Source organism: Euprymna scolopes, chromosome 40 (assembly GCF_053919585.1).
Source record: "Euprymna scolopes isolate OS-2025 chromosome 40, ASM5391958v1, whole genome shotgun sequence".
Classification (NCBI taxonomy): Eukaryota; Metazoa; Mollusca; class Cephalopoda; order Sepiida; family Sepiolidae; genus Euprymna; species Euprymna scolopes.
This window is the reverse complement of record NC_136521.1, coordinates 3,602,111-3,614,267: the sequence shown is the minus strand read 5'-3', so window position 1 is coordinate 3,614,267 and position 12,157 is coordinate 3,602,111. Positions and strand designations below refer to the sequence as shown.

Genomic DNA, 12,157 nt, shown 5'->3' with positions numbered 1-12,157 from the left:
TAGAGAATTTACAGAAAATAGTAATTATACACCAAGGATCGTTTACAACTAGTAATATTTTTTTAGGGTTGATGAATAAAGCACCCAGACATATATCGTCATGTTGAAATCCGACATGTTCTTTTTTTTTAACAAGCCGACATGTTTATATTTCTTTCTGCGCATGATCACAAAAAATTCATGTTTTCAAGTGTGTTAATATTTAAACTTCATTATTTTTGTCTCGATATTAACATAGGTGGAGAACGCGGTTGGAACACGCAATATTTTGGTTTCGATTGTAGCTGATGGTATTAAGTCATTTTTAAAAATCTTTTGCCAGCATGTCTTTGTATTAATAAATACGAATATCTACATGATTTTAAATATATTTGAACGTATTTTTACGGCAGGCGGAATTAAAATATATATTTACAGGCTTGGAAAATAAAACTTTTCGTTTTTAATTTCTTATAAATATTTTTTGACAATTACTTTTTGTCGGAAATCAGATAATTATGTATGAGGATGGAACATTCAAATATATCAAATACAACTTGGCAACGCCGGGTACTTCAGCTAGTAAGGAAATAAAATATATTTCCACAGAAATATATATATATATATATATATATATATATATATATATATATATATATATATGTGTGTGTGTGTGTTTGTATGAGCTCTAAATTATGTTCAACACAGATTTACATCTTACCTGGTCACCCATGAAGAATTGGCTTCCACCATTGCGCATGCACAAGGTCCTCTCCATGAAGGGCATCACGCGGTTGAAGGTGTTCATGTATCTCCATTTCATGTAGTTCTGTAAATGTAAAGAAAACATGATTGACCTGAGAGGAAGGGAGAGAGAGAGAGAGAGAGAGAGAGAGAGAGAGAGAGAGAGAGAGAGAGAGAGAGAGAAAGACAGAGAGATATTCACACTGGTTCCCTTCATCTTAGCAATCGATTTTTTTTAATGATTTGATTTTTTCTTTAAAATCATAGCCGTTTCTTCATCGTTAATACAGACGAGACATTTATGAAAAACAAAATTTTTTCAAAGTTTGTTTACGAAAAATCCCTTAATTTTCTTATTATCATATTTTTTCTTTTCTTTTAATTACACTCAGTGATTAAAAACTACATATTTGGTATTTAAATCAATATATATATATATATATATATATATATATATATATATATATATATATATATATATATATATATATATGCGTGTGTGTGTGTGCGTATGTATTATTTTTAAAAGATACTACGTTAAAAAATAGGTACATAAAAATTTACTCATTTTCAAAATGTTTGTCTTTTTATTAACATCTTGCATAAATTTGTTTCAGTCCCCAGTATTGGAATACAAACCAATAATAGGTCATTAATTATAATTTTGCACAACTGGGTTTCATCAGCGCGTAGAAAAAACAATCCTTCAAAAGTAAAAACAAAACAAAACAAAACAATTCGTTAAAGTTTCATAGTTCACGAATCAGCGGAGGTCTGGCTAGTGCTTTCTCTGCTCAGTCTTTCCATCCTCATTGACCCTTATTATTTGGTGTAGTGCCTATTTATGATGACAATTACAATTATACGATTTCCATTTTCATGATGCCATGTGATGTTTCTTTGTGATTTGCATCTGTAGATGTTTCTTTGTGATTTGCATCTGTAGATGTTTCTTTGTGATTTGCATCTGTAGCCGTTTTTGTGTCCAGTTTGTATTATTATTATTATTATTATTATTATTATTATTATTAGTAGTAGTAGTAGTAGTAGTAGTATTTACAGTAGTAGTAGTGGTAATATTATTAGTATTCTTATAATTACTATTGTTATTATTTTTACTATTCTTATAATCACTATTGTTATTATTTTTACTATTTGATTTTTATTTCTCTTACTGCTATTAATTTTATTATTATTATTGTTATTATTATTATTGTTGTTGTTGTTGTTGTTGGTGGTGGTTGGTCAAACCCAGAAGCTTGTCAAAACACCGGGCCTCACCCAGACGAGAGCCATCCATCACAATTGATGCCAGCTGAGGATCAGAGCGTTGATGATATAAGGATAGGAGTTTGGTTTTGGATGCATTAAAGGTAACCAGCCACATCTTCCCCCACTGAACCACGCGCTCGAGATCAGAGGAGAGAGAATCAGAGAGAACTTTGTCATTTACAGCCTTTGATGTGTTGCCGTAGATGGTCGTGTCATCAGCATAGATGTCAACGAATGATTTAAGTATGTGTTTAGGGAGGTCATTGATGTAGATCAGGAAGAGAGTTGGGCCCAGGATTGACCCCTGAGGGACTCCAGCATTTATATTGCAGGCCTCCGATTTTTGTCCATCTACCACTACTCTTATGAGCCTATCGGAGAGAAATGATTTAATGATTGAGAAAACATTTCCAGTTATACCATAGCTGGAAATCTTGTGAAGTAGACCCTTATGCCATACCTTGTCGAAGGACTTTGATATGTCAAGAGCAATTGCCCTAGAAAGGAAGCCTTTGTCAAGAGATTCACTAATCCTGTGGGATATAACCGTCAGCACATCCGCGGTAGATCTTGCAGAGCGGAAACCATATTGTGTGTCACTAAGAAGGTTATTTCTGCTGAGGTGGTTGACTATTTCTCTATTTAATATGGATTCCAGCAACTTACTCATAACACACAGGAGACTTATTGGTCTGTACTGAGAGGGAGATGACTTATCACCTAAATTCTTAAATACAGGGCAAACTGATGAGGTCTTCCAGAGAGTCGGAAAGCACTTCTCCTTTAGGCAGCGCTTAAATAGTTTCGTAAGTATGGGAGCAAGTTCTGGTTGAAGCTTTTTTAACACTATGATTGGGATGCCATCTGGGCCAGTTGCTTTACTGGAATCTAGGTTCTTGATTAGCTTGTCGACCTCATGCACGGATATTTGTATGTTACCTAGCTTGTTCTGTGTTATAGGAGGAAATATGGGGAGTTGATGGCCTTCGTCGCATAGGGTAGAATTAGCTGCAAAGGTTTTTGCAAATAGTTTGACCTTGTCTGACGCTGACGAGATGACCTTATAATCTATCTATCTATCTATCTATCTATCTATCTATCTATTTATCTAGATAAATATATTTCCTGCATATGTGTATGTGCGTGCGTATCTGTATGTCTTCCTTCCTCACATTAATTTACATCTGTTATGCAAAATATATATTTTCCTAAAATAGAGATTTTGTTTATGGTCACTTTATCTTCTTGATAACGGTCGCACAACAGCTGGGCGAAACGTTTATTTTTTTTTTAGATCTTCTATATTTCGATATTAATTCATATTTCTCCAAGTAAGAAGTTACTTACGTCGTAGTTGCTGCAGTTGCCTTCACCACCGAAACCGTAATCGTTCATGTTGTACTAAAAAAAAGAATAAAAACAAAGAATAAAAAAAAAACGAATAAAAAAAAGAATAAAAAAAGAATAAAAAAAGGTGAAAGTAACATTTTTTCGTATTCGCATCTTGTTTTTTTTCGTCGGCATCTTCCGGCAATTTACATAAGGAGCCGGAAACTGGGCAATAAAAAAAAGAGACAATGCTATCAAATAGGAAAGATTTCAAGAAACAAAAATCAGTCGATGAATGTTAACTTTCACGTTTTTTTTCGATGTTTTGAACATGAAATTGGGCATATAGAATATTCAGACGTGGGGAAAACTTTTTAATCCATTTTCATTCGGAAAAAAGTACTGCTAAGGGGTCAGAACGAGCAAATTTGTACGTGGGGGTCATCGGATTTTTATTTATCTGTTTGTCAACTGTTTCACAACTGCGCATGCGCGATCGAGAAACATGAAAGCTTTTTTATGTTAAGAATAAGATTTTTTGAAAAAAATTTTCGTGTCAATCTCAGCTCGTGTTTTTTTTTTTTTTACTTACAAGAAGTGAACTGTTTAGAAAAAGCAGCATATTCGCGTGCACATATCTCAGTTTCTGTATTATGGTTTTCTGTATTAATGAAAACATAATATTTATGCGGGTGTCTTTCTAGTATTATAATAAACAAAAATGTAGTAGGCAAAACAAACAAAAAAAATACAACTAAAAACAGACGGAACAAAAACTCGCTTCTCGCAGACACGTGGGTCGTAACAAGCACAATCTACTCGCCAGAATCACCTACACACAGTTTGCAGAACGCCCCGTCTCCTTTCCAGTGTCCTGCCTTTATAGCGGCCGAGAACTACATATTTGCATAATCGCGCGAGAGCAGACGTGATTCAACGATAATTACATTGGATAAACGCTAATAAAAGCCCATGGACGCCATCTTGGAACTCTCTCTTTCGCTCAGCCCAAAACAGACGTATCCGAGGTAAGCTCTCTATTTCTCATTTTGGTTACTGCTAATTCTGCTACAAATAGTATCAACTAAATTATTTCGTGTTAGTTTAATATGTGTACCTCATTCAAGCATCAATGAAACTCACCCTAACGTAATATAGAAGGTAATTCATGGCTCTAGATAACAAATGGAATAGCTGGCACTATTCACTTTTCAAATAAATTCTTGTCTACTAATAAAATTTGTGTGGTTACTTAGAAATTGCTAGGTAAATCATTTGTAATATAATAATTAACTAAAGCGGGGCTAAAGTTTACGAAATACGTGAAAATAATAAGTCGTCAACTAAATTTATTTGTTTAAGTTAAATATGTGTAGTTAATTCAAATATTAAAAAAAACGCACCCTTAACTGTCTTCAACCTATAAAACCTCTATTTAAAAGAAGCGGTATATGTCGTACATGTGAATTAATCGAGATGATGACGTCACGGCGTGAGAGTCATGTCGTGTATAGTGAGGTTATACACTCCGCAGCCGACACGAGTATCTATCCCGTACATGAACAATTAATATCCTTCAAAATATCAGCAATTAATGACATCTAAATATATCGTACTCACCCTGAAACGTCCGTTCCTCCAGTGGAAGTATCTCATATAATCGTGCATGATTTCATAGAAGCAATCGCTGATGTAGTCACACCTAAACATGTCCATGGGGCTCTTGGGGTAGAAGTCTGTTGAGATGAAAACGATAAAGTTACTATCAAAAAAGCAATGCAATTTAAAAACTACAATTTAATTATTTTTTTTAGTTATTCCGTATAGCCTATAATGATTTTGTTTTAAAGGTTTGCTTTAAAAGGCTTTATTTTTAATATTGTATTAATCTTAAGAAAATATCCGGACTTGTTTACTATGGTCATATAAGATACTCACTGTATTCGCGGGCCAAGTACCTGCAAATGGCCATGGTCTCAGGCATCATGTCGCCATTGTCCATCTGCATACAGGGGAGGTAATTGCAAGGGAAATCTGCAAGAGACAAAAAAGTAAATGAATAAGGTTTGTACAAAAAACAAACAAAAAAACAAAAACAAACAAAAAAACAAAAAAACAAACAAAAAACAAACAAACAAACAAAAAAAACAAACAAACAAGGGTTCGTATTATGACATCAACTTTAGCGTTAAACGGTGATTAGCAGTATTCGTTAACTTCATTTTACTGTAAATAATTTATTTATCATTTTTACGGAAATCTTTCCAGACGACATGTGAAGCCACTTTATATAAGGAATTAACAAAAACGAAACATGCTTACAGTAAAGACAGACGATGCCGATTGTCTGAAATCTTCCAGAGATCAAAGTTATAGGCAGGAGGAAAACAGTCAGCAGGAAGAGAGTTCCAACAGCCTGCAGTTCTTGGAAAGAAGCTACGGGAATCGGAAGCTGTATAATAATAATGCTGTATGGAAGAGCACTACTACAGTCAAATTTACGTGATTTTCGGAATATGACAAATATGCATTAATAATTTTTTTGATCAATGTACGTGAATTTTTGGAATATAATGAATAAGCATGATAAATTACGGGGTAGTTAATTGCAAGGAAAATCTGCAAGTGACAAAAAATGTAAATAAAGTTGCTACAAAATATTATGACCACATTTTTGGTACCAATCGACAATTAGCGACAATTTGTTTTATCAATTGTAATAATATCAGTATTTTCTATGGAAATCACTCCAGACAAGACGTGAAGCCAGTTTATGTAAGGAATTTACAAGAACAAAATATGATTATCGGGAAAGACAGAAAATGCTTATTGTCTGTAATCTTGAAAACAAAAACAAAACATGCTTATCGTAAAGACAGACGATGCCTATTGTCTGAAATCTTCCAGAGATCCAAGTTATAGGCAGGAGGACAACAGTCAGCAGGAAGAGAGTTCCAACAGCCTGCAGTTCTTGCCTGTAATCTTGAACAAAAATTATCGACAAAAGGAAAACTCTCAGCATGAAGAGAGTCCCAACAGGCTTCAGTTCTTGGAAAAAATCCACGGAAATCGGAAGCTGTATAATAATGCTGTATGGAAGAGCAATACAGTGAAATCTACGTGATTTTCTGGAATATGACAAATATGCATAAATAATTTTTGGATCAATGTACGTGATTTTTGGAATATGAGAAATAAGCATAATAACTTACAGGGTAGTTAATTGCAAGGAAAATCTGCAAGTCTAAAAAAAAGTAAATGACGTTGCTACAAAATACTTTGGCACCAGTCGACAATTATCAATTGGATTTTAAATGTAATAATATTGTTTTTTTTTACATGGAAATCACTCCAGACAAGACGCGAAGCCAGTTTATGTAAGGAATTTATAAGAACAAAATATGCTTATCGGAAAGACAGACGATGCCTATTTTCTGTAATCTTGAAAAGATCAAAGTTATAGGCAGGAAGAAAAACCAGTCAACAGTAGAACAGTTCAATAAGTTTGCAGTTCTTGGAAAGAAGCAACTGGAATCGGAAGCTGTATTATAATGTCGTATGGAAACAGCAAATGAACGAGTTAAACAAGCTGAAACATAGGAAGCAAGTAATAGATCACTAGAGGATAAAATAACACGTTCAGAAAAGACGGTGAAAGTTGTTAAAAAAATGAATCAACTGATCAGAACGATTCAAAAAGATAACACAATTCTGAAACTGAGAAATATTTTAGAATCTACTTTAATACAGGAGGAAAATCGTTGATTAGTTCAGTTTTGGTATCACACACACACACACACATACACACACACACACACACATATATATATATATATATATATATATATATATATATAACTACTTCATTTACTAATATAAAATTAATATACGAAAGTATAGATTTATGCGTAAACTTTAAGTATTTACTTCAAAAGTGCTTAATACGTAGGTAGAGCTAGTTAGAAATTTATAAAATATATATGGCGATTAAGCTACACTGAATATTCGACGTTTCGACGAATCCTATAGTGGATGAAACGCCGAATATTCAGTGTAGCTTAATCGCCATATATATTTTATAAATTACTATATATATATATATGAAACGCCGAATATTCAGTGTAGCTTAATCGCCATATATATTTTATAAATTACTATATATATATATATGAAACGCCGAATATTCAGTGTAGCTTAATCGCCATATATATTTTATAAATTACTATATATATATATGAAACGCCGAATATTCAGTGTAGCTTAATCGCCATATATATTTTATAAATTACTATATATATATATATATATATATATATATATATATATATATATATATATATATACTAGCAAAAGTACCCGTCGTATGACTAGGTTTAAAAACAAACCACAGAAAATGGAATCTGATTTATGAAAGTATGATCGGTTATAAAAGGAAGGGTTGTAAAGATATAGCTTCGAATGTGGGGGTATCAAAACCAAAGCAAAATATGATGAAATTAAAAAATTAAATAGATAAACCCTATAATTTGTGGACGAGGCGCGATCGTAGACCCCACAATTTTAATGAACCACTGTTCTGCCAGATCAAACATACCCATTCCTGTGTCTGATAAGTGTTTCAGTGTGAACAGGTATAGCATAATGAATTATGGGGTTTATCTATTTTATTTTTACTTTCATCGTATTTTGCTTTGGTTTTGATACCCCCCAAATTAAACCCAAATTTACAACCCTTCCTTTTCATAACCTATCATACTTTCATAAATCAGAGTCCATTTTCTGCAGGCTGTTTTTGAACCCAGTGAACGACGGGTACTTTTGCTAGTATATATATATATATATATATATATATATATATATATATATATATATATATATATATAATAAATAATAGTTCGCAATAAAATAAACGTACTCTGTAAATATTGATGTGCAGACTTAAAACTTAAGGAATTAAGATCTGTCGAAAGAGGTTTCATTCGGTTTTGCTGGTAAGGGTTCAAAGTGTAAGAATTAGAACTCGGCAGGCATAAGTCGACTAAACAAGTATTTACATGTATATGGACTAGTATATGTTTTGGTTGCGATTTTTGCTGATCTCACACAAGTCAAATTATTTTAAACTTTGGAAACCACTACTATATATTGGGAAGAATATAATAATCAATAAAGAATTTACTTTATGGTAATAAATACTAAATCCGCACGAATGAAAATATATTTAAGCGTATTTTGTGACCGGGCAACACCGGGCGGTGTTCTGTGTTTAAAAGATAATTTAAGTTTTTTTTTACCATTCCTGCAACGATCCCAGTCAGAGAATTCGTATCTCTTGTCCATGTATTTGACGCCAGCCATGGCCATCATCATACGAAGGATCTCGGCACGTCCGCGGCCATTGAAGTAATGGAGGGTGTAGTTAGGCATGGTTGGGTGGTTTTCGGCTGGTGCGCTACCAAAAAAGAGAACTAGGAGTTGTTCTTTGAGTGACTGTAAGTTGTCTCTGACGCTCAAGACTAAAAGCAGGCTCGTATTTATACTCGCAAGTAAATCAATTTGTTCGCCGTAATTAACAGGTAAACGACGCTTACCTGTCCAAGGACGGCTATTCTGTCTTTTTAGCTGAGTGGACTTAATTACCTTTGCACTTTCGCAACTGTAAGAATGCAAAGAAAATCAAAGAATGGCGCAGATGATATAAAAAATTCGTACACTTAAAAACAATTTTCTTTTTATTCTGTTTTCTTGCTTTTGTTTCAACCAAGAGACAATCTTTTATTTGCGTTTCGTGATTAATGAAACAAAAGGAGATGTTCACTTCCGGTGGAAAGTAGAAACTAATTGAAAAGAAAAAACACGTAAATAAAATATTGAATGAAAGTTTTAGTTCAGAGAATTAAACTATTTTTCACCATCCCTTTGTAACTGTAAGAAAACATTTTAATAATATTTTCAATGATCGTTTTAGTTCGGAAAACGAAAGATTTATGGACATTTCTTGGCAAATAACTGTGAAAACAAACCGGAATGAATTCAAATATATAATAAAACGAATTATCTATATGACAAATAATTGTTAACATTTAAAACCATTACTTTTTTTATTCCGTTTTTAAAACTTTGTTTAAATTCATAGACATTTATTTTATTAGCAATTCGTAATTAATTACTAAAAAAAAGTAACCCTAAAGATATTCAAATTTGGTAACCGTCGCCATTTTAATTGTGAAGAAATTGGTTCACTTCGGTTTAAATCATCAGTAAAAATTTTCTAGTCATTAACCTGTCAACAATCGGGACCCGTACGTTGTAGGCAGACAGCCGCAAGGAAACAAAGACAAGGAAAGAATTCGACTCATTTTGTTTCAAGAAAAACAACTAACATTCATTTACAGGTACTTCCATCATAACGCTTTACTCTTGCTCAAAAATCTTCTTGTACTCCAACGTGCTTAAAAAGATTCTGCCATGTCAAACACGAAGTACTCTGTCGTTGTATGACCATGTTTAAGGACAGATCTTTCTCTGTTGCTCGCGAGTCATGTGTGTAACACATTCATTTGCGCTTTATATGTCTTCCTAATACATTTCAAATACTTTTAATGTCTTCCTAGTACATTTCATAGACTTTTAATGTCTTCCCAGTACATTTCATAGACTTTAATGTCTTCCTAGTATATTTCAAATACTTTTAATGTCTTCCCAGTACGTTTCAAATACTTTTAATGTCTTCCCAGTACATTTCATAGACTTTTAATGTCTTCCTATTACATTTCAAATACTTTTAATGTCTTCCCAGTACGTTTCAAATACTTTTAATGTCTTCCCAGTACGTTTCAAATAATTTTAATGTCTTCCCAGTACATTTCATAAACTTTTAATGTCTTCCTAGTACATTTCAAATACTTTTAATGTCTTCCCAGTACGTTTCAAATACTTTTAATGTCTTCCTAGTATATTTCATAGACTTTTAATGTCTTCCTAGTACATTTCAAATACTTTTAATGTCTTCCCAGTACATTTCAAATACTTTTAATGTCTTCCTAGTACATTTCAAATATTTTTAATGTCTTCCCAGTACATTTCAAATACTTTTAATGTCTTCCTAGTACATTTAAAATACTTTTAATGTCTTCCCAGTACATTTCAAATACTTTTAATGTCTTCCTAGTATATTTCAAATACTTTTAATGTCTTCCTAGTACATTTCAAATACTTTTAATGTCTTCCCAGTACGTTTCAAATACTTTTAGTGTCTTCCCAGTACATTTCATATACTTTTATTCGTTTCGGGTCGTTGGCCAATCAGAATTAAGCGCTCGCTGTCCGTCAAATCTTCGCCAGGCGGCCTATACCCAAAAAAGGAGCTGTCTCTCTTCCTCTGTTGGCATTTGCGCGTTCTCAATCTCGGCCGGCGCGGGCCTAATGGAACTTGACATGTCGTAAAAACAGAAATGTCTTACTTAATTATTTTTGAGAGAACATAAAAACAGCTGAATCCAATTCCACAAAGGACACGTGTCTTTTCAATAGGGGTCACTTACCGCCCAGAGGCAGTCGACAATGATCGTGTTGTACATTGGAATTTCATTGGTATCCTCCGCCACCCACGGGCTCAGCGAGCGGCGCCGGGCTGTCATGGTCAATTTAACGTTAAGCTATGATCTTATCTTCTTTTCTGTCTTTCCTTTTTCTTCCTTTTTTCGTTTACAACTGTTATTTTTCTTTTTCTTTTTCTACGCCTGTTGTTCGGCTCACCGCTACTATTTCCAGTGTCTGTTTCCGGGTGCGGTTAGCTTGCATCTCATTGCACCTTTGAGCGTCTCTCATACGTTCAAATACCTTTCGAACACTTTACAAATACCTTTCAAAAACTTTTGAATAACTTTTGAACAACGTTCGAATGCTCTCTATTATTTTGCGTATACGTTTCGAATACTTTCAGATACTTTTTAAATTCTTTCGAATACATAAAAAATACTTTAGAATAGTTTTCTAATACTTTAATAATACTATTTGAATACATTCCAATAATTTTTCAATATTTCAGATACTTACAAATACTTTCTAATACCTTTCGTAAACTTTCGAATACTTCTGAATATTTTTTCGAATATTTTCGAATATCTATCAAATTCCTTTAAAATACTTTCTAATACTTTCGAATACTTTATACTGCTTTTCGAATATTCTTTTCAATACTTTCAAATAATTTTGTTATACTCTCAAATATGTTTACTATATTTTAAATACTTTTCGAATACTTTTGGTATATCTTTAAACTACTTTTCAAATACCTTGCAAATACTTTCACATATCATCGAATACCTTTCAAATACTTTTCAGAAAGCCTTTTTAAATATTTCGAATACATTTCGAATACTTTGGAATATTTTCGAATACATTCGAATATATTTCGAATATCTTTTGAATACATTTCAACTACTTTTGAATATCTTCTAAATACTTTTCGAATATTTTTAAAATCATTTTTGAGACTATTCAAATATTTTGCAATATTTTTAAATAGTTTTCGAATACTTTAAAATACTTTTCGAATACTTTTTGAATTTTTTTGAATATCTTCCAAATTATCTTTGAATATTTTCTGGTATTTTTAGAATACTTTCAAATACTTTCGAACACTTTTGGTATATCTTTAAAATACCTTTCGAATACTTTTTGAATTTTTTTGAATACCTTCCAAATTATCTTTGAATATTTTCTAGTATTTTTAGAATACTTTCAAATACTTTCGAACACTTTTGGTATATCTTTAAAATACCTTTCGAATACTTTTTGAATTTGTTTGAATACCTTCCAAATTATCTTT

General features: G+C 32.5%; 1 protein-coding gene across 1 annotated transcript in view; it reads right to left on the bottom strand.

The window, feature by feature from the left end:
* The window catches only part of LOC145265296 (S-crystallin SL20-1-like), a 12,063-nt gene extending 1,148 nt beyond the window's left edge, over positions 1–10,915 (bottom strand). Inside the window, exons 1-6 of the mRNA XM_080121073.1 lie at positions 10,869–10,915; positions 8,619–8,980; positions 5,263–5,358; positions 4,945–5,060; positions 3,343–3,396; positions 701–808 (exon numbers count right to left, since the gene is read on the bottom strand). Coding sequence (XP_079977199.1) covers positions 701–808; positions 3,343–3,396; positions 4,945–5,060; positions 5,263–5,358; positions 8,619–8,980; positions 10,869–10,915 — 783 coding nt within the window. The remainder of the gene's footprint in view (positions 1–700; positions 809–3,342; positions 3,397–4,944; positions 5,061–5,262; positions 5,359–8,618; positions 8,981–10,868) is intronic.
* Positions 10,916–12,157: the final 1,242 nt, after the last annotated feature.